Below are 23,317 nucleotides of genomic sequence, written 5' to 3'. Positions count from 1 at the left end.
ATAAAACAGAAATGATTAATGAGGTCAACCTGCATCTCCCCCTCCCCGCCACCCTCTTCTCAGCAAGCTGCTACATTAGCAACAAGATGGCCAGAAAATACCTCCCCTGTTAGAAAGCAACATGAAGGCAAACAGGAATCTGTTTTCCAGAAAACTCACCATCCCCCCTGAAACTGCACTGTACCTTCCATCTAGCAAACGCTTTTCTAGAGCACTCAGTCATGTAGTATCTAAGCACTTAAAATAGCAGTTTAACAACATAACTGCTAGATTGGATCAGGCCAATAGTCCATCTCGCCCCATATCCGATCTCCAAGAGTGCCCAGCACCGGAGCTTCCAAAGGAGTACATGGAACAGGGCAATTTTGGAGAGATCCACCAGTTTTACCCTTCCGGCTCCTGGCAGTCACCCCGAGCATGGGGTTACATCCCTGACCATTTTGGCTAACAGCCACTGATGGACCTATCCTCCAGAAACTTATCTAGCTCTTTTTAACCCAGTTATACTTTGTGCCATCGTAAGTCCCAAGGCAGTGAGTTCCACAGGTTAGTTGTGCCTTGTGTGCAGAAACACTTCCTCTTATTTGTATTAAACCTGCTGCCTATTCATTGCATCGGGTGACCCCTGGTTCTTGTATTGTGGGAAGGGGTAAACAACACTTCTCTATTCACTTTCTCCACACGAGTCACGATTTTATAACCCTCTATCATATCGCCTTAATCGTCTCTTTTCTCAACTGATCAGCCCTAGTCTTTTTAGTCTCTCCTCCTGTGGAAGCTATTCCATGCCCTTGCTCATTTCTGTTGCCCTTCTCTGAAGCTTTTCCAATTTCACTATATCCTTTTTATGATTGGGCAAGCAGAAATTGACACAGTATTCAAGGTGTGGGTGGCATTGTGGTATTTTCTGTCTTCTTTTCTATCCCTTTCCTAATAGTTCCTAACATTTTATTAGCCTTTTTGATCACTGCTGTGCACTGGGCTGAAGTTTGCAGAGAACTACCAAGGATGACACCAAGAGTTTTGTCTTGGGTGGTAAGAGCTACTTTAGACCCCCATCATTTTTTTTAATTTATATATCTATATAGATATATATAGCTGGAATTGTGTTTTCCAACGTGCATTACTTTGCACTTAACACTGAATTTCATCTGCCATATTCTTGCCCAGTCACCCACTTTTGTGAGATCCCTTTGTAAGTCTTCACAATCAGCTTTGGACTTAACTATCTTGAATCATTTTGTATCATCTGCAAACTTTGCCACTTCACTGTTATTCCCTTTACCAGATCATTAAGGAATATGTTGAACAGCACAGGTCCCAGTACAGATCTTTCAGGGACCCTGTGTTTACCTCTTTCCATTGTGAAAACTGACCATTTATTCCCACCCTTTGCTTCCTATCTTTTAACCAGTCACTGATCCATGACAGGACCTTCCCTCTTATCCCATGAAGGCTTACTTTGCTCAAGAGCCATTGGCTAGAAACCTTGTCAAAGGCTTTCTGAAAATCCAAGTACACTCGATCCCCTGGATCACCCTTGTCCACATGCTTGTTGGCATCTTCAAAGACTTCTACTAGATTGGTGATTAGAGTTTATAGCTTCACAACAATATTAAAGGGGGAAATATATTTGAATTCTGGGCTCCCTCATTTTTTAACATACTTTGAACAGAGATATTTCAGTTAAACAACTTCCAAAATATTACTTATGGGGAAGAAAAAAAAACGACAACCCCCACACACAAAGTAGTTGGGCAACAATTTTACAGATGAAGGCAATGGTTTGCAGGAATCATTAGGACAGGCCATTGCTAGTTAAGTTGCTGCACCCAGAGTCTGAGTAAAATCAAAGAAGATTATTACAGCAGGCAGATGTTTAGAGAGACTCGTGTCATTTTAACATAGGTCCTTCTTTCCTTTCCAAAGAGCCAGGAAGTTCACTATATACCCCATGACTGCTGGTGAAATTGTCTCAAGGAGAAGTTCTTACAAACCATTGTTCCCCGCCCCCATGCAAATAATTTTACTAACACTGTTCTCCCCTCCCCCTTCAAAAAAGTCAACCTTTTTTTGGCATCACCATTGTATACTTCCAAATCCACAGTGACATTTCTGAAAAGCCTTACTGATTGGATTGCACCCTATGCTTTTACTAGCTCTTTCAGAGGTCTTCACTGCTCCTTGGCTCTTTGTTTTGAATCATAAACCTCTTGAAGTTACTACATTCTGAAGCACGTACATACAAGTACATTACCAATGGCTTGACAACACATTGTCTAGCAGTCTGTCCACTGAAGTTTCCAACATTGTCAGTTCTATTGTTATCTATTTGTATTACAATTGCCCTAGGCACTGCACAAACCCAACAGACAGTCCCTGCCCCAAAGAGGTTCTGTATCTACTGAACTTTTAAATGTGTAAGCACCTGTTGACTAATTGACTAATCTGAAATAACTTTGCACCTTTCACCCAAAGATTCCCCAGCACTTTGCAAACATTGAGCCTTGCACCATCCTGATGGGGAGGGAGATTATGGCCAGTTTACAGACGGTAAAGGGAGTCTCGGAAGTGTAAGCAATTAGTCCAAAGCAAGAAAACTATCCAAAGACAGAGCTGCGACTAGAACTCGTTAAGTCTTGGCTCTCCATCCCCTCCCCTCTAACTAACCTGCTCCATCTTCCCTAGCTGTTGGTTATCTTTGTTCTTGTTACAAAAGCGATGCCAGGACAAGGTTCATATGTTAGAACCTCAGAGTTACGAAGACCTCAGGAATGGAGGTTGCTCGTAACTGCGAAATGTTCGTAACTCTGAACAAAAGTTCTTTCAAAAGTTTGTAACTCAACATTGACTTAATGCAGCTTTGAAACTTTACTACGCAGAAGAAAAATGCCACTTTCCCTTTTTATTAGTAGTTTATGTTTAATCCAGTACTGTACTGTATTTGCATTTTTTGTGTCTCCGCTACGGCCTGATTGCATACTCCCGGTTCCAAAGGAGGGGTGTGGTTGACTGGTCAGTTCGTAACTTTGAGGTGTACTGTATGCTGTGTTCAGCGCAGTACGCAGAAGAGTGACATTAACAGTGAGCTGACATTTTACACTCTTCTGGGCAGCCTCTCCATTGCCCTGTGTTGCACTCCGTGGGGTTCAATCAGAAAGGGAGCGCATGTTTTACTTTGCGGCGGCGGTCGTACTGTGGATAACAACCGTGGGGCCTTGCAGCAAGGTTTCCGCTTAGATCACAAATTGCTATGTGATGGGTAAGCCTCTTTAAAGACCCTTTTAGCATTGGCCTATTGATCAAATTATACATAAACTACAACTCCATTAAATATTTATGTCTTCGAATGAAGCATATTGTACTCTTCCTGAAACGAGCACTAGATGTATTGCTCTTTTCGGTGGGATTACTTCTCGGGGGCAGGTCCGGTTTTGTTTTTCCTGGCCCTAACAAATCCTATAGCCCAGGGTCCTCATTTGACATGGACCCAACTGTTCACTGCAGGCGGGAAGAGATACCTCTCTGGTCATATGCCGGTAGTGTTACTGCAAGGTCATCTCTGTGCAAAATAAAGAGCCCTTCACAGTTTCACCCAATTCTCAAAGAGGGCATTGTATAGGAGAAAGAAGGAGACGCTTGCTTTCACTCAGAGCTACTTCAGAGATGGTTTTGTTTTGGCTATTACCAGTACTTTAAAAATCAAGTTTTGCTTAAACTTCCAGCAAGGATTTGGGAACCAAACTTAGGTTCTGTTTTTTTTTTTTTTAAAAAAAAAAAGGACAATTTCCTTGTGGAATTTAGAAAGGAAAAAAAAACACAAGAAAACTAGTATCTGTAGAAATGTTCTGTTTACGACTGCTAGGTTTCCTGTTAACCTAAGATTCCATAATCTTTAAATATTTGTTCACTTTAATTTTGCAGTTCCCAAGCATATTAAACGCTGTTTGTCCCCATTCATGTTGAATAGGGGTCTAAAGGGGAGCACTGGCTGGCCTAGAACAGGGTAAGGTTTCATGCATTACACCTTCCCAGTATCACTACCCATTCATCAACTCCCCTCCAAAGCAACGGAGCCCTCCCCCGAGTGCCACCGGGCAATTCCTGCCAAGAAAAATCTCAATTCATCTCCGTTAGATTGCCATGGCAACCTCAACAACCTAATCCCCTCAGAACATTATGCAAATTACGCCTTTGCTTGACCGCAACAGGCTGTAAAACCATATTACCCATGCCAAGGCAGGTCATTACGATGAGTTTTCGGGCTGCCAATCTGATCGGCTCCACAAATTAACGCTGGATAAAAAGGACCTGGGTTTTTGCAGGGCAGGTGGGCGTGGTTGGGGGAGAGTGGGGGAGGAAAGAGAGACAGACATGTCAGCTGCTAAAGAGTCTTGAGTCACAGCAAGTCTAAGACACTTTGTCAGGGCAGCTCTCCCCGGCTTCTACGCCTGACTGCAGCTTCATGGCCTTCCATACAGCCCTTTTGTTAGAAAAAGATATGGGGGGTTGGTTAACCAGTGTGCCAACAAAGTTAGCAGGACTCACAGAGAAAGAGATTGTCTTGATTTTCAGCCCACAGTAGTACTTGCCTGCAGTCACATGACCTTGGGCTGTGGTCGCACTAGCTAAGACAGGCTCTGGAGGGCCTGATCTGATCTTCGTTGGGAGACCTCAGACAGCGCAGCCAAAGTGGCGTGGGTTGTGCGCTTTCCAGAGGTATCCATCCAGGACCTGACCGCATGTGGTCGTTTCATAGCCCATTGCGTTTTCCATTCAGACCAGTTCCTAGTTTGGGTAGTTAAAGTCAGTCCAAAAAAAAAAAAAAAAAAAAAAAAAAAGCCACCTTCCTCTGCAGTCTTGACTGGAGCTGTTATTCTTCACTTCTGAGAACGCCAGCTCAGCATTGCGGAGCGACAGCTGCGTTTCAGCCACAGATGAGTGATCGCTACGTGTGCAGGGCCAGAGTCACTGCTGGGGTAAAGAGGCCCAGCCCCACCGCGGCTTGCGCCAGCGGCGAGTCTGAGCCATGCTCCACAGCACTTTGCTTTGCTGGTGCAGGCGAGAGAGACGCGACTGGAGGTGGGGGAAGCATAGTCAGATAATCTTCTGCAACCCTGTAGCCACTGCAGCCTGGGCTAAGGTGAAGCTTTTACACGGTGCCCAGTTACCAAAAGGATCAGGGCAACGCAAAGGGGAGTTTAAGCCTCACCCCGGGATCCAGCACACATTTACAGGAACCACACAGAACTCCATCCAGCTGACCCCGAATCACATCCTCCAAGAGCCTGCAGCAGGGGGAGGCAGGCCGGACACTGGCGCGGCTACCCGCGGAGTGAGTTTTTTGGGGTGCAATCCAGACGCCAGGTTCACCGCAAGTCATTGCTGCCCTTGCACAGAAAGGCTGGGGCCCAAGCTCTACTCTCCCCCTTTCCGGGGACAGAAGCTTGAGGGAGGGGGCACCACGCTGATACACGGTTCCCAAGAGAAGAGGAGTGCAGGCCTTGAGCCACTACGTCCTTCACAGCACGGAGGCTGGGCTCCTTCCTCTCCAGGCCCCTCTCCTTAGGGGACATACCCCTGCCACTCCTCGAACCAGCCACCAGCTCCCACGTAGCCTGGCTCTAGGGGGAGAGGGAGCAGAGGAGGATGGGGCCCAGTGCTGCCAGAGGAGGGGAGAGCCTCTGTGTGCAGCCGAGCCCTGCGGAGCCTCATCTGACTTGAGGGAGACGAAGCAGAAGGAGGGGCTGGGAGCAGAAGGGGGAAATGTGGACATGGAAGTTCACATGGGGCTGTTCTGTAAAATGCCAGAGACAAATCCAAACTGCTTGTTAAAAAAGGGCAAGGAGACAGGCAAGTCTTGAATCTTAATGAATTCTCCCCAGCCCTACACAAGTCCCGTCTCTGGTTTGGGGTTCTAGTCAGGGCAGGGGTTGCTGGAGCCGCGAAGGAAGGAGAACATTTGCACAAGTTATAAATCCTGCCCCATCAAGAACACAGCCAGCCCTGCTATCAGTATGCTTTAGCCTCAGGGGCGGTTACAGTCGCCCGCTCTGAACAGAACAGCTATTCCCGCTGGGCTACCAGAACCCACAGCACTCTAGGACACAGACAGGCCATAACAGTGAAAATAGTTTGGAGAGAGCAGGGTCTGATGCTACTGCATTAAGGGATTTTAACCCTGCACAGCAGCAATTGCTCTTGGTTTCAGACACATCAATCTACTGCTCCACCTTCAGAAATGGACACGACAGAGTGAAGTTTAAAAAATACGAATCACTTTATCATAGGAAATACGTGGAACTCGATTTGAAACACTGAAGGTCTCCCATAAACTGAATTAAGAGGCAAACTAAAAAACTCAAAAGCCAAAACTGGCTGAGGACAAACGATGTCATGGGCTGTGGAGTATTGCAATGTCTGTGCAGCTGCATTTCTAACGGTCTAACCTTGCGCCGGCTTGACCACCCACAGATACCCACTTGAAATCTTAGAGTACAGCCTGCGTCAGTACATAGAACGTCAGAGCACCCCACGACACACCTTCAAAGCCAACCACGGCTACAACCCAAACAACTGCAGTGCAACTGGCTTGTCAACTGGCATGTAAACAGTCACAGCACCAAGTCAATTAGCCTCAATTTTCTGTAAGAATATAACAGGTTAGCAACACGCAGCCAGTGAAGGCACCCAAGCCAGGCCGTTCCAACATCACAGCCGACTCTCCTCCAGAACAGACAACATCACTTCGCATCTTATGGCAAAAACTCTGACTGGAAAGGGATAGGATTTAGGATACTATAAATACTGGATCAAATTCATCCTTGGGGTGGGTATGTCTGCTGCTGTCAATGGAGTTGCCCCGGGGAGGAGCACGCCGCGTGGAATTTTGATACTTAAATAAAGAGTTATGAAAAGCAGCTAACGTGCATGCCCAGTAGCCATTTTTCAAACCTGTGTTCAAGTACGTTCAGAACACTCCACCCTAGCAAGCACCTGAATGCATTACTCCATATATCTGAGTGTGCAGCACCTCCTGTACATTGATGGGAGGCACTTTAAGCCTAAATCACTGTAAGGAGGTTCAAACAGGTCTGCCAAAAATAAGCTCTTTTGGCTCGAGTTTGGCAAAGGAATAAAAACCAAATTCTTATCTTGTACACCAAAGGTCCCTCACTGAATTCAATAGGGGCTGTGGGGGGAGGTCATATGTACAACTGAGGGCAGAATTCAGTCCATTTTCTTTTATCAGTCACAATTTTGCCAAAATATTCGCTTTTTCCATAGCCGATTTCAACCTGGTGTTTAAACGCTCAACTCCACGGATTACTAGGGTAGTCTCTCACGATATGCTCTACTGGCCACGCGGTAACATGGCCCCGAAGCTATTCAGCGACTAACAAAAAAAAGGGAGACAAAAAGATATGCACATGAAAAGACAAAGTCTTACTAAATGATCTTTCAAACTCCCATCTAAACTTGGAGGTTCTCCGGTTTAAGGGTAGCCAAGTTTTTACCTTTATTGAAAGGAAAGGTGTAGCTTAACAAACACTCTCAATTACCCATAACGTACCATTCAGATTGGTCTGATTTTATATCATTTGCTTTGGTAATCAGGGATTTTTGTTGCTATCTGTGCCCTCCCACCCCATGAAACCTTCATCAAAAAAGGGAGGGGTGAATAAATACTGCCCGCGAAGCACTAGAGGCATTTGTTGAAACCAGGATATTGTCTCTTTAAGCACATGAAAATAAGGTCCTTAAGCAGTGTGGTTCTCACTCTGGTACACAATTATGGGTACTTTCAGCTGTCTAGCACTATTTCAAGTGCTCTCTCCAAACAGGCTGTCAATGGCATGTTGAAAGCTATTTGCGGCTGCTATCATTATTAGCAAAGTGGAGAGCTTCACTGATGAGAATTAAATCAGGGAGGGGGTGTGGAGGGGCGAGCCACAACCAGCAACAGCAGAAGGCAAACAAGGCTACTTTAGGGAATAAAGTTCAGAACAGGTATCTTTTGATCTGCTGCCAGGATTCCTGACATTAATACAGAAAACAACAGGAGTTAAAGGTGGGAATTCATGAGCCAGCTGTCACTAAGGGTTAAAATAGCTGGAAACGATTTGTTTCTACCTTAAGATGTCAGAAAGTATCATAATAAGCAGTTACTTGGCTTCTCAAGTGTTTAACGAGTTATTATCTGGCACGCCTTGCTAACAAGAATGATAAAGTATACCCTGTTCTTGGAATATTCCAGAAGAAGCAGGATTCTCTCATGAAAGTGTCAATATGGTTTAAATGTGTTCCAAGGCCAAAGTTTTAGTTTAACTCTAAAAACAAGAAATCCTTATGTGCTGAGCTCTTAGCCATCAAAACTAGAAACTAGCAGTATTCACCACAAGGGGTTTTGTCTCCCAACACATGATTAGTTGCTTTTCTGGATTATTCAATTAGATTATTTCATCCAAATCTTTCTAGATGATAAAAAGCAAAATAGGACCAATAAATGGATGCAATGCAAAAATCGACGTTGGAAAGAAGAAAAGCCTCAAAAAAACTGTCTAGGCAGCAAATATATATTTAAATACTATGCAGATAAAACTTGTATTTAAGAAGACTGAATTTGGGTAACATAGCACTTACCACAAAAGATTGTGGCAGATACTAGGAGTAATTCCCTGAATCATATGCAATAGAGTGAGTTGTCACTTCATACATAATTCCTCGGATATAGCCTATGGAGTCATTCATGAAATCACCTTTATTCTTACTTCTCTTTGTGATTTGGTAAAGAGAAAAAACACACACACTTTTAATATTCAATGTAGAAGAGATAATCTGTTATATAAGCCTACAGACAGGCAATCCCCTTTTGCTTAAAGATGAAGTATCCATCAGTGTTTGTCTCAGGCAGATGTAATCACAAGCAGTCAAGTCTGGAGGGCAGGACACTGCATGAATAATTCAAGCACTCCAGTCTACTTGATTGTGTGCAGATAAACACAAGTCAACCGCTAAACAGGTCAGCTGATAAACTTGTTTGTTCAGGACTAGCCACCCTCAGACAGATGCACCCAGGACCCACACTGCAATTAGTGTAGGATTTATTTTGTAAAGCCCTTGCAGTTAGGAAGAGTGGCAAACCCTTTTAGATTATACTTGCTCTTCTCTCCTGAGTTCTCATGCCCTCCCTCCCCGTTGTCGTCTTTGCTCATTTCACCCAATTCTGAGATTCAGAAAACAGACTATACCTTCATTTCAGCTGCTAAGACAGGGATGGTGGCTCTGTTTTTCTGCAGCATCAAGCACACCATTGGCAATCAAACAACAAAAACAGCTTCACCTCAGAGAGCCTCCCCAATTCTAATATAAGGTACTCCACATACCGCACCAGTGACGATGAAAGCAGCCAGGAAAGGTTCCACTCAGGAACCATTTGAAGAATATTCTTATTTAGTCCTTTAAAATGGTGGAATGCAAGACAGGGAACACCAGATCCACCCAGGCTATCCTGTTAGGGTTTGGTGTTTTTGAACAGTGCCCCAAGATGTAAACACTTGTACATAACTAACATTGTTGCACTGGAATAGCACCACTATGCAAAATTCCACCAAAGGGAAGAGGGTCTTTTACACTCTCACAAAAACTGTCACACAGCTCGCAATGTTACAGAAAAGGGTAGTCTAGTAACATACACCAACTCCACCCTACTGCTCTGCCACTAGGCATTTTAAAGAGAATCGCCAGGATGAACACCTCAGAGTTTGCCTCACTAAACGCTGCTCAAGAAGGTACATTTCATTTTATGTCACTGCATACGTCACAGATTTCCAAAAAGAGGAAAAGAATTCTAGCGTAAGTTGTAGGGGTAAAACATATCCTATAATAAAAGCAGCACATTTTGTTTTGTTCTACGTCCCTAAACGTATTCTAATAAAATTGTTCAGGGTCTATTGCCCTCTTGTCAGAGGCATACAACTCCCATTAGCAATGGGATATAACTGCACCAAAAGGTGCCTATCACCCAAAGAGATCAACGTGGAAACCCCTTTCCTTGCAGGTCTCTCTGGCTTTATCAAGCCAGAAAATGCTATAGGTTCTCCCAAAGCACCCAACCACTAAGTCAATCTGAACAATCTCACAGGTCTTTGCATTTCCCCCTACACAGGTCACTATCCAAACAAGAGGACACTTAGCTATACTAGCTAATCTTCATGCATTCATCTGTGAGAAAGCTATAAACTATCAAAACAGGCCTGTAATCCTAGGCAATGATCCTGTCAGAGGGGAAGCAGCAAAAGGAAAAAAAGTATGGATAGTCAGCATGGGAAGAAATCTTGCAAGACTAAACACAATGTTAATTATTTGTGTCACTGTTTAAATAATTATATATACCTAGCAAGTCTGTATGAACTGAAGAGGAGAAAAGATATCAATAATAAGGCACATAGCACTGTGTATTTAAATAACATGTATTGAATCTAGTCTGCTAGCAGTACCTTGTTATTTAGGAGAGTGTCAATACGATTTACATTGCTAGTAACAAAAACACTGAGTCAAATTGGTTTGATTCATGAATTGCAAAGATGATGTCACCTTATATCTATCTTAAGTTCTTAGAACTACTTTTAAAACCAATAAGCAGCAGCAACACAAATAATCAGGTCTAATCTCAATAATAACTTCATTCCTTTAAGTTTTACCATCCTGTGCCCAGCCTTTAGGCTCTTTAGCTTTAATCTTATCAAGGTAGCACATCACATTCTGCAACAGTCCTTCATGTTTTCCCTTTAGGCAAATTATACATTACAGCAGACAAAAGTTGAAAACATTTCTTCACCTTCCAGATGTAGGATGTAAAACATGGCGTTGAGCCACATTGCAGTGGCTGCTAAAATCCTACAAGACAATTTGTTCTGAAGTCATACATTCCAGTGCTGTATTAATTAGAAGTATGACCTTAAAGAATGCTGAGTTGCACCAACAATCAAATCTGTATTAATTAGCTGTGTTTTTCATCTTTAATCATATACACAAGATGGACTAATCCAGGTTTGCATCTCATACAAGAAGTTCACAGCATTACTTTCATCTCTCCTTGTAAATAATTAAAAACAATCTGAACTCTTCCCTAACATATACAAAAAATGTTGGACTTCCATCAACTCAAGTTCATATACACACTCATGGTCAACAGCTCCACACTGGGTGTAACACCAACAATTTGAGCAGTGAGCTTTTATTTATCAAAACCAAGAGTTCATTTTCATGGTTCAGGGAAGGGAGACAGGATATGGAAGAGAATCACTCACCTGTTTGTGCATTTCAATATTCAAACCATATGACATTTCGTAGTACTGAAAAAAGAAAAAGAAAAAAGATTTTTTCATTGATTTTGCATAAGACCATTATCAGGAAAGCCTCTTGGGCAGAACTGTGCTTAAAGCATATTAGACAAGGAAATTTTAAATCATAAGTAATAGCTACATGCATGTAGGGTTTAACAGACACATTTAACAAGAGAATACTCCTTTTTCCGTTCATCTTCTCTCCAGAAGCTAGTTAGAAGAAACAGAACAGCAGCCTAGCCTTTCCCCAGAGCTGTATGTGACCAGTATGTATGAATAGAAAAGTTAATATGCTGCAGTTTAGCAAACATCTTAGACTTTTTCCTTTAAAAGTTCTTTCTGCACTTTGTCTTTTGGAGTCAGGGAATGGGCCTGTACTCTTTCCACATGCTTCGAAAATGAAGGCTGGTCACGCTAAATTGATTAGAAATACAAATCAAAAGAATCACCTCACCTATTGCCCCTGTAATGCAACTAGAGTGAAAAGATTTCTGTAGCAACAAAAGAATCCACTTTCCTCAAAGCAACTGGGAGAGAGGATGTTGTAACAGGCCTTCTCTGGCCTCAGGCAAAACAAGGAGCAGTCTGACCCCTGTCTCCTAACATCAGAAGTTAGTTCAAACACTCCAGGGTCAGCAAGTTGCAAAATGCGTTCTTACAGGGGGCTGAAGTTTTAACTAGGCAAGGATACAAACATGGACTCTTGTGATAAAGAGTCAGCAGGACTCCTGCCTCTAAATGCTTCAAAATCCTCTTTGAGGGTGTCAGGCGAGAGGGTTAACAGGAGACTTGTATTAGGTTTCCAATCTTTTTAAGTCTGCTGTCCTCAGGCACAAGTCAGATATTTGGTAAATAGAAAGGGAGGACACAAGATGATCAGCGCTTGTCAAAACAGGGCAGGAAGACTGGTCACTAAAAGTATTGTTTCTCTCCTTAGAGGATGGTTCACAACCAGTCAGCCAGATAACATTGAAAGGACAGCTGTAATGTTTAGAGATAGGAACCATCCAGCCCCAAGCAAGCCACAGAAGGAAGGCAACTTGTTCTGAAGGGGCAATATTCATTTTAAGGGTCTCGCATCACCACCACCCCCTGCCTGGCCCATTTAACTGCTCCATTATCAGCGAATGCCATGTGCAGCCTGATGCAAAATCTGATTAAAGTCTCTTACCATAACATAATGGCGCTGCATTTCTGTCTTTTCGTTCGCAAGCTTATCATACTCCACTTTAAGACTAAGAGGATAAAACAGAATAAATATATGTTTAAGATCCCGCAGTGATGAAGTGACAAGTCAAGTGGGGGAGGGGAGGGAAGAGACACCATCTTGAGTAATACTTCTTAGAAACACACCACCCGAGATCAGTAGGTGATTTTTGTTTTTGTTTTTAAATAGCTCCTGAAATTTACCCCTTAGTACTCCCAGGTTTCCGCTCAATCAATGGCAGGCTAGCAGAAGTCTTGCAAGCTAGAAAGATGGGAAATTTCAGCAGAGTAAGGGGTAATTATTTTTCTGGGTGATTTCTCATGGCAAAGCAGGAACCTTGTGGGGGGTGGAGGGGTTCTTGGAATGGATCAGAAGGGGGACCCCCTAGCGACAAATAAAGGCTCCAGCCAGCAGGGACTTGGAGGGGTTACTAGAGCATTTCCGATGAGCCCAGGAGGCACAGGGTTAAAAACTGGGGCAGTTCCGAAATGACAAACAGGGAGGAACAAAAGGAGCCCGGGCTGGCGATTGATGCTCGTCCACACAGAGCCATAAATTGTTCTTCTAAAGACATTTTAATACATGCTCTAGTGTGCACTTAAAATCGGTCATTAAACATTTAACCTTTGTTAGGCAGGGGAGGGAGGCCGGCAGACCAGAGAGAGTTACCTGTGATACTGGGCTTGCAAAAACTGGAATTCATCCTTAATCCGATCGCAGGATTCAGCCACCGTGAATTTGAAGCCCGGCTGCCCAGGCTGGTGGGGAGCCTAGGGGGACACACAGACGCACCGGGAAGAAAACAAGCCGTTTACAGACCGGGAGGAGACACCCCTCCCCCAAATGACCAGGCTCCAGCTGGGGTCTGAGATCCCCCCCACCCACCCACCCCTGAAGTTTCCCCGGCTGGATCGCCTTTCCCTGGTTGGAGACGCGGAGCCGGGGGCTCGCGCCGGTCCCAGGGGAGCACGAGCACCAGGCGATGCACGGGCAGATTGACACCCCCCGCCCTTCCCCCACCCCCACGGAAAGATCCCGGGTGGGGGAGCAGGGAAACGCCCGCGGGCCGCGAGGACTTACCGGGTGCCTGCCTTGGGGGTACATCGCAGGAGATCACCGGCCACCAGGTCACCCCCCCACCGGCCCCAAGCGGCGTCTGCTCTCAGGCGAGCCCGGCCACGAAGCTGCCCCGCGGGGGCCAAAACTGGAACAAAGGAAGGAGCGGAGTCCCGGGCGGGGCGAGCTCGGGGCGCCTAGCAGGCGGGCAGGCTCGCCGGCCCCGGGCGCAGGAGCCGGGCTCCCCTCGGGCGAAAGACGCACATGGCGGGGGGCGCGGGGCAGCGGCCGCTCCGGGGCATCCTGCTCGCCCGCCCCTCCCTGCTTCCCGCGGGGGTCTGCGGGCTCCGGCCCCCGGCGGGGCGACCCGGGCTCCGCCGCTCCTCGGGGCTGCAGCCCGCCGCTCTCCGCCCGGTCCAGCCCCGCTGCTCGCCGCCGAGCACAGCCCCAATCCCGCTGGGGGGCAAAGCCAGGCGCCTTCCCGGGCTCCGCTCGGGCGCTGCTGCGGCTCCTCTCCCGGGCGTCCGGTCAGCGCCTCGCCGGCCCCATAACTCCGCTGCCCAGCAGGGCTCCTGGCCGGCGGGTTCAAGCCGCGGGGACGCCCGGCCGCCGGGAGCCGGAGCGCGGCGGCGAACACATGCTCCGGAGGAGCGGCTGCTGCTGGATCCCCCCTGCTCCGCTCGGCTCGGCTCGCGCGCCCCGGGACCCCGGCGATGCCACCCACCGTCTCCGCGGGCAGAGCACGAGGGGCCGAGCCGCCGCGCGAGAGCGCTCCAAAGAGGGACTGAAGGGTAACAAAAAGGAGCCCAGCGTCCCCGGGCCGGACCAATGGCAGCGCGGGGAGCCCACGTGGGGCGGGGCGGCTCGGCCGGCGAATGGGCGCCGGCAGCGGGAACGTCACAATGCCATCTTGTGTCGGCAAGGCGCCCTCGGCCCGGCCCCGCTGCTGGGGGCTGGGGCGGGCGCGCGGGGCTTCCTCGGGGAGCGCGCGCGCGCGCGCGCCAGGGCTCGCTGGGGAGCGCCACACCTCTCTCCCCCCCCCTCCTCGGCTGCACCCGGGGCCACCCCTGGGACCCGAATAACGGGGGGAGGGGGAGAGAGCCCCGGGCTGGCTTGGCCTTGGCCATTCGCTCTGCAGCTCGCAAGCCGCCCCCGGTGCACCGAGCAAATGCTGCAGCCCAACCATCGCCCTGGGGGCAGCCGCTCTGCCCCTGGCCCCGACGCCCCACCTGCAACGCAGCAGCCCGGGGAGGGGGTTTGCTTTGCCAGGGGTCTGCGGCGCCCCTTAGGGCCTGGGAGCGGGCAAGCCCCCAGCCCCAGAGCTCTAGGTTGGGAGGGAGCGGTGTGAACGAGCCCCGGAGAGAGGCGTGTAGCGGGGCAATCGAGCCAAGGGCAGCGCTCGGCCACGTTCACGGGTTGAAGATTTAATACTCATCAAATAACCGGGACAAGCCCAAGAAGAGGGGGGCAGGCCAATCCCCCCCCACCCCCCAGAAAGGCAGCCGGGGAATCCCAGAATGGCTTTCCTGCCTTCCCCCCGAAACGAGGAGACACGCAAACATCCCCTCGGGGGGGCCTTCCTGCGGGCGGAGGCTGAGACACTCGTGTGAAGGGGAACGGCCCCTTCTGCGGCGATCGCGACCTGCTTCCCCGCATCGTCCTCCCCTCGGCTCCTTTCGAGTCTGAGCCGCGGTCAGGACGAGCCCGGGTAACGTCACGCCAGTGACACACTCGCCCGACCGGACTGGACTCTCCCTGGGCGTACAGGCCGTACAAAGCCGGGTTTAGTGGAACGGAGGGGGGGGGGGCTGAGCCGTTCAATCCAACCAGACACCGGCCGCACAGATTCCCACGGCAAAGGGGTTTATCTGCAGCAGCCTTTCCACGCCCCGGGTTTGCAAACTCCACTTTCCAGCCTCTCTCCCTTCCTAGGCCTGTTAGGATAAAGCAGCAGAAAGCGCCTGACTCTGCACAGCAGGGACGGTGCCCCCCCCCCTTGTCTCCCTCCCGGGGTCCCCCAAAGGCGACAGGGCGATGCCCGGAAAGTCCGCCCGGCTGATGGGAGCCCTCCGGAGTGGGGAAGAGGCGAGGCGGCCCGGGTGGGTCTGGCCAGCCGTCGGGAGCGCTCTGGGGACGGGCTGTGGCCAGCTCGCCCCGCCGCAAGGCCTGGAGAGGGGAAGGCGCTGGGGGTCTGGTCACTTTCCCAGCCCGGGGCGCTGGCCCCTGGCTCCCCCGGGGAATAACCCGCCCCGTGGGGCCGGCGACGGGCCAAGCCCCCCACCCCGCCCGCTGTTCTTGCTGGGAAAGCCGGGGTGAGCTCCGCCAGCAGCACCCCGGCCTGGCCCGGCCCTTCCCACGCGCGGAACCGGGGGTTCGGCTCTGGCCCCGCAGGGAAACACGCGGGGCGAGGTCCTGCCCACGCGAGAATGAGCGGGGAGGGGGGGGATCCTGCACCTGCCCGGGAGGGGGGGGCAAGCCAGGCAGGGCTCAGGGCAGCCCCCGGCTTGCAGGGCTCGCCCGCATGGCTCAGCCGGCCCCTGCACCCAGGTCCCGCACATGCACCCCCACCTCCGCGCCCGGGCAGCGGCTATTAGCACAAAATGGCTCCTCGCGCCCCACGTCACAGACACAACCCGCCCTGCCTTTCCCCCCACGTGGGGCCCGCACCGCGCCGCCACCCCCCTCTTCAAGAAGCAACCTTCCATCAAATAGATCCACCCGACCAATCGGCGAGGGGCAGAGCCGGCTGCCTTCTGTCCATTGGCGGAGGCCGCCCGGGCTGCCACTCCAGCGCCGGGCTTGTCAGTCAAAGCCACGCGGGTGCCGAGCGCTGACAAACGCCGCCGCTTCTCAGCCTCCCGCTTGCAAATACTGCTTGGAATGGCTGCTTAATTAGCTTTGAATGGCTTTTCCTTCCAGCTCAAACAATCTGTCACTACCATGCGGGGAAAAGGAGCCATGCATAAAAAAGTAAGCAGAGGCTAAATATCAATTTGATTTTGTGTATCAAAGGAATATTTTATTTTTCTCCCTAGTAATGAAACGTATCAATTTAAATAATAAAAGGGAAAAGCACAAAAAGAAAAGTCGCGCGCACACCTAGGAAACAGGCCCCCTCGCCCCCCTGCCACAATGCAGATGTCTCCCCTGCAACATCTGGGGGGGGGGAGGTAGGGATAGGATGACCAGACAGCGAGTGTGAAAAAGCAGGGGGGGGGGGTAATAGGAGCCTATATAAGAAGAAGACCCAAAAATCAGGACTGTCCCTATAAAATCGGGACATCTGGTCACCCTATTTAGGGATCTGGTTGAAGGGGGGGGCGTGCCAGACCCCGACGCCGAGGAGGTTGTTGGCCTGTGGTTACAGGGTCCGGGCCCGGTTGCCATTTCCCAGCCCCAGAAAGGAGGGAGGAGAAGACCAGGCCCCCCCGGTGCAGGTTTCTCGCCGTCAAGGTGCAGTTCGGGCCTCTCGCCGCGGGAGCGGGGGCCGCGGTGTTTGCACGGGGGAAGCTGGCTCGTCCTTCCCAGCCTGCAGGAGACAAGGGAATCCCAAAGCCCAGGCCAGCCCCCTTCCTCCCCGCCCCCCGACTGCAGCCCTTCAGCGTGGGGGTCAGCACGGGGCCCCCCTCGGGCCAAGAGCCTCGCATCAGGCCCAGGGCGGGAGCAGACCCCTGGTTGCAAACACAAACACCCCATGGCAAACACAGCCCTGGTTGCAAACACAAACACCCCATGGCGAACACAGCCCTGGTTGCAAACACAAACATCCCATGGCGAACACAGCCCGGCTGGGGCAAGCCCCGGACACGGTGGGGAACATGCATCAACCGGACAATGAGTTCCCAAAGGCCAAACGTCCCGGCCTCCACCTCTCATTGGCTGCCTCGCCACTGTTTATGTTACGAAACGTGTCAGGGTCATTTGCTACTGGAGCGCGGACTTTTCATTGGCCGCTCCATGGAGCACCTTGGAGTCCGCCCCACGTGGGAGCGGAGTTCCTGGCACAACCTAAAAAAAAAAAAAAAAAAATCATCAACCCAGTCACCGAAGCGGGAAGGAAAGTCCGGACTGGAGTCCCCGGGAGCGGGAGCAGCAGCAGCCTTGCAAGGCAGCCACCTGCTGCCTGTGGTTTATCTCGGGGTTGTCACTCTAACTTCCCTCACGCTTAGGATTTGCAGCTAGGGTGACCAGATGTCCCGATTTTCTAGGGACAGTGCCGCTATTTGGGGCTTCGTCTTCTATAGGCGCCTGTTACCCCCCCACCCACACTCCTCTTTGGTCAGCCTATTTGCAGCCAAGCCCAGGACAAGTGAGGCAGGAGCTCTGACTGTCCTGGTTGGCTTTGGCTGGAAAGATTTGTATTGGGGACTGGTATCAGCATCACAAGCACAGACCACCTTGAGCTTAAAAGGAGCAACTTCGCTGGCCGGTAGCAGTAGTAGGGTGTTACCCTCTAGGGGAGGAGCCAGCAAGAGGAGCATGGAACATACTTTGCCAGTGTTGCACAAGATCTCTGAAAATCAGTGCACTTTCCTTTTATTGAGGTGCCTCACTTTAGGTTTGAAAATACTGGCCTCAAACTCTTTGTGCCTCAGTTTCTCCATTCCAAACTGAGGCGATTTTCTCTCGCTTACAGAGGGCAGGACAAGCATTTTGAAAGCCTCATCAGGAAATTGCTATGGAAGGGCCAGGCCTCGAGAATTATGTATTGAGATCATTATTGTGGGGATTGTTTATGCCTCTGCTAAGTCTGGCATTGTGCACTCTGCAGTTTGTGTGCTGTGCGCTGCTCCGCATCCGAGATGGGACTGCATTTCGCCTGTGCTTATCGGCCTTATTGTCAGAACCAGCCGACATTCCAAGTGAAGTCAATAGGTGCTCAGCACCTCTGAAAAATCAGCTCCATCATGCATGGCCTAGTGCTGTAAACATTGTGCACATGAGTAGATCACGAGGGAACTACTCGTCCGAGCAAAGCTGTATTGGTGTTTGAAGGACTGTGCCCATAGGCTCCAATCCTGTAGTTTGACTGATGCAGGCAGATCCTTTCAGATAAAACATGCTATGTAAATTATTATAAAATTAAAAAAAATATAGACCTCGGCCCAGTGACTGGTGCAGTTGGTACTCACCTTTCCAGTAAGTTAATTTTGCATCTATAGAAGTTTGTGGCACCTATTTAGGCAAGAAACTTGATATGCATCTTGGGCCTGGATTCATTACATTTGTACTAAGGAGAGAACATTACTGCACTGAAATGATACCCAAGGGCCTGATCCTACCAAGTAGTTACTCCCATGCATTTGCTTACTCCCGCTTGTTGTCTCTCTGAAGCAAGTATACGTATAGTAAATGCTTTCAGGATTGGGCCCTAAGACAGTAGTAAACCAAGTATGTCGGTGCTTCCACTTATGTTACTCCACGCTCATAAACCAAAGCAGGCAGTCAATACTACCTTAAGATATTAGCGAGTCAAGGTGGGTGAGGAACTATCTTTTATTGGACCAACTTCGGTTGGGGAGAGGGACAAGCTTTCAAGAGCTCTGTGGAAGCTCAAAAGCTTGTCTCTCTCACCACCGGAAGTTGGTCCCAATAAAAGATAGTTCCTCACCCACCTTGGCTTTCTAATATCCTGGGACCAACACGGCTACCACAACACTGCAATCAACAATCGTACAGTGTTAGAATAGTGTCTGATCAATGCTAGGTGAGAATATTACCAAGCAAAGATGGCAAGAGTTGAAACCCACCCCCAGCAGTGACATATTTTGTCGTTGGTAATGCAGAAGTACTGGGGGCTCTCCTGAAGTGTTCAGATCAGCCCAGAGGAAAAACTACCCTTAGCCACATTCAATATTCCCCAGGCTTCTGCAAAAGATGCTGACCAAGACCAGCTTGCTTCAGAAAGCTGGAGACGCTTCCCGGCTGCCTGGCAAAGGAAGTAATGATTTATGATAAATCCCCAAATAATTGCACTTTGTCCTCAGTGCTTGCTTTGGGTTTGCACGTTTGTTAATTTTTCACTAATAGGAAAGGTTAATTGATCTTACAGCAGGCAGCTCACGGTAGTGCTGTATCTACAGCTACTCCGGAAGGGTCCCTTTGTTTTGCTGAACTCAGTGGGACTGAATATCCAGCGTGTTTCAGTCCTTTGGGCTGGGTCCAGCAGAGTCCGTGAGAGCCTGCTGACCAGCCACGCTTCCCACTGATTTTGGCTGGAGTTGGGAGCATCCTCCACCTTGCTGAAAACAGGTGAACTAGAGTAAAGTGGCTGAGCTTTCACGGAGCCTGATTCTGCTCTGACTTTTGAAGACAGTTTGATTTTTGGTATTGACACTGGTGAGATCGGATCAGGCTCTTCGCTGAGAATCAAACATCTAGTTGATGTTTGAAGTAGGAAGGCTAGCTTACTAATCGAAGGCCTGGAGCCCACAAACAGTTATGCATATAGCAGTGGAACCGTGGGAGCAGATAGGTGCTTGCAGGATCAGGGCCTAAAGTGCAATCATATTATTATTTGTATTCCTGTATCCTGGACCAGGGCGCCATTGTGCGGGGTGCTCTGCGAACACAGAACCAAAGGACAGGCTCTGCCCCCAAAGAGGTAACACGCTAGGTAGCTTTCCCTGTGTCCCTGTCCTAGCATCAGGAGATCATATATAGTACTTGGACATCAGGTCACTTTCATATAGGTGCGTATGATCAGGCCCTGATCTTGCAAAGTGGACCCAGTGATTTTAGTGGGGTTCAGTGTAGCTGTAAGGTCTACTTGCCTGGGTCGGCTTATGGGATTGGGGCCTAAATGTGGGTTTAGACGGATGATTTTAGGAACTCAGGATTGAAAGTTTTGGCCTTAATCTCTCTGTGCTTCAGTATCCCACTCTGTAAAACAAGGGTGTTATTTCCCAGTTCCTACGGATATCGGGAGGCATAATTGATTGACGAGCTAGTCTTTTTAGGAAAAGGGGGAAAAGGAAAAGGAAAAGGAAAAGCATCCCCCCCCCTCCACCTTTTTAGGGTGGGAAACGAGATGTTTTTGCATTGAAAGTTAGTTATCGCTGGCTTAACACATTACACAAACCGTTCCATGGTATTTACATAGCAATTCTGGTTTTTATTTAATGATTTCCCTAAAATGATTATAATTTTCATCACTTTCTCATTTCATCTTAGCTCCAGTCCTGTTGAGATGCGGTAAAGTGACCGAGAATGTCTGTTGCTAATTGATACTTAGCACACTAGCGCCGTACTGAAATAGCAGATTTTTGATTGTAGGTTTTTAAAATTTACCTGGTTCAAAAAAAGCCATTGGAGAGGGAAGGAAGTGTTCTGGTTCACATGGATTTAAAAGTCTATTTAAATGGATGCTTTCACATCCTCATTATAAATCAGCCTTTCCCCCCACCACTTTCCCGGTAAGTTATTTTTCTTTTTCTGTGTAGTGTTTTCATGTGACTAGACAGAAAGTTAGCATGAAAAGAAAATCTCACATTTTTAACTGACTGTGTTGTGTGTGTTAGATGGCAGCTTTCAAAACAATAACAATAAAAATAACAGTTTTAACTTTCACTTTTTCTGCCTAAAGGCACCCCAACGTTCTCTCCTGTGCCAAACAAAGTGACATGGATTCTGGGAGGGAATCCTACACCCAGGAAATAAGAGGATGATAATGTGTATTGTACTGTCAACTTGTTTCTAGTTTCTTCTGGGCTATGAGACTCCTTCCATTTCAGATTAGTAGTAACATACTGTTTCCCTTAAGCCTGAAAGCTCCTGGGTTATTGCAAAGTCAAGCTCTGAGGGTTGCAATATGAAACAAACGTGATTAGCCCACATAATGTGAACAAGCGTGACTGGAGCATGGGAAGTCGCATCTTCCGTTCTTAAGTCTACACAAACAGTGCTGAACCCGGAGAAGAGTAAGGCGTCTGAGAAGTTCCCCCACCCCCATCTTTTGTGACAGTGTGTAAACACTCCTGACGTTGAAGGAAAAAACAAAACCAGCAATAAAACAACCCCAACTAGCTCTCTGCAGAGCGTACTGTTCCTGGAGGGTTCTGAGAGGTTTTTCTTCGGTTGAGTCAAGCAAGAGGTAGCGGATGCCGGCCGGGATGAGGTTCTGAAGATACTCAGGGAACTGACAAAGGTAAGAATGGCATCTGAAGGCCAAGGCAGAGTGCAAAGAGAGGTTCAAGGGATCTCCAAGGGGAGTGCTTACGAAAGAGCAAGACTTGCCGGGCACACAAGTAGGTGAAGATTCTGTTTCAGCTGGACGTTGATCTCAGTAGAGAGAGTGAACAGGTAGGATGTGGCACAGGGTCTAGACGTCTGAGATAAAAATTCAGCCTTTAAATAGCTGAAGCCCATGGCGTGCCAAGACTCAGAGTCTGACTCTCACCTGGTCAAGTGGACGTTGTTACGCTCTTCCATACACAGAGAAGAACCAGCCCAAATGGCTTATTTTGGATTAAATAAACTGCAAACGCACAATGAAGAGCAAACGTGACGTCTCCCTGGGACGGCAAAGCATGCGCCAGATCGGTCACAAAATGGCAGCCAGGAAGATGCTGTGGTAATGTAAAGGCACAGCACTCGGAAAACAACGGCAGAACAGTTACAAGCTCCACACACCACCGATGTCGGTGTCGGGAGATGGAGATACGGGGGGGTCACTCAGTGCTTTTTAGACTCTGGAGAGCTGCGTCCGTACAAGTAGAGGGCATGTGACTGTCTGTCAGCCTGTGATTTTGCATAATTGCTGATCTGGTGCTTGACGCTCAGCCGTGTCCCAAGTTCGGATTGAAGCACGTTGTGAGAGCTGGGGAGAGGGTGTTTGCTCAGCTCCCATCTAGCCTGTACCTACAACCGGTGCACCAGAGAGAGCTTTACAGAGCTCAGGAAGGAACAAAGACAGAAAAAATGATGGTCCGAACGTGAGGGCCAGGATCACAGGAGTAACTGCAGAAAAAAAGCACCTAACCAATTGCCTGCACTCATGCAGCCTTCAGGAGTGAGTCACTTCAATCAAGGAAAAGCCAGCACGTTCCAGTCATACAACGGCCTGATGTTAAACCAGAAAAGCAAGCTATGTTCTGCCTGGCCCTTCCAGGCACGCGCAGACAGTGGGTAAGAGCTGTTATTTATGCCCCTATACTGGCCCCTCCCCAAAGAGGGCGGCCTTCACACATCCTGCTCTCCAGGGGTTCTTTGTCCCTGCACAAGTCTTGTCTACACATACAGCGCCGCTGTAGCGCTTAGTGAAGACGCTACTTGCTCCAACAGGAGAGCTTCTCCCATCAGCGTGGGAACTCCACTTCCCCGAGAGGCGGGAGCTGTGTGGATGGGAGAAGCCGTCCAAATGGTATTGTGCTGTCTACACCAGGAGTTTGGTCGGTATAACTGCGGTGTAGTTATACGGCCACATAAGTCTGTAGTGTAGACCAAGCCTTCGATTACTCTCAAACAAGTGGGCTGACACCCAGAGCCATCCACAGCTGCTGTGCACCGGCATCCTCTCCTATTACTTCTGTTCTCTGAAGCAGCAATGTGTATTTAGGATTTTTGCAGGGGCCGCTGGGCAGACCGAGTAAGGGTCAAGGCAACACTCGGTGCACTGTTCTCGTGACAAATGGAGAGCACGAGCAGTTTTTCCCACGGGCAAACGGCCTTTGCATCGTGAAAACATTTGGCGGCGACAGGAGTGCAG

General features: G+C 48.9%; 1 protein-coding gene across 9 annotated transcripts in view; it reads right to left on the bottom strand.

Moving 5' to 3' along the window:
- TLE3 (TLE family member 3, transcriptional corepressor) overlaps positions 1-14,364 on the bottom strand; it is a 46,182-nt gene extending 31,818 nt beyond the window's left edge. For all 9 annotated transcript variants that reach the window (XM_054041645.1, XM_054041647.1, XM_054041646.1 and 6 more), the window contains exons 1-4: positions 13,636-14,364; positions 13,225-13,325; positions 12,520-12,583; positions 11,313-11,357 (exon numbers count right to left, since the gene is read on the bottom strand). In XM_054041645.1, the coding sequence (XP_053897620.1) occupies positions 11,313-11,357; positions 12,520-12,583; positions 13,225-13,325; positions 13,636-13,659 (234 nt within the window). In that variant the 5' untranslated portion in view covers positions 13,660-14,364. The remainder of the gene's footprint in view (positions 1-11,312; positions 11,358-12,519; positions 12,584-13,224; positions 13,326-13,635) is intronic.
- Between the last annotated feature and the right edge of the window lie 8,953 nt (positions 14,365-23,317).

This window comes from Malaclemys terrapin, chromosome 10, assembly GCF_027887155.1.
Source record: "Malaclemys terrapin pileata isolate rMalTer1 chromosome 10, rMalTer1.hap1, whole genome shotgun sequence".
Taxonomy (NCBI): domain Eukaryota; kingdom Metazoa; phylum Chordata; order Testudines; family Emydidae; genus Malaclemys; species Malaclemys terrapin.
The sequence above is the reverse complement of the archived record's forward strand: the minus strand, read 5'-3'. Positions and strand labels throughout refer to the sequence as shown.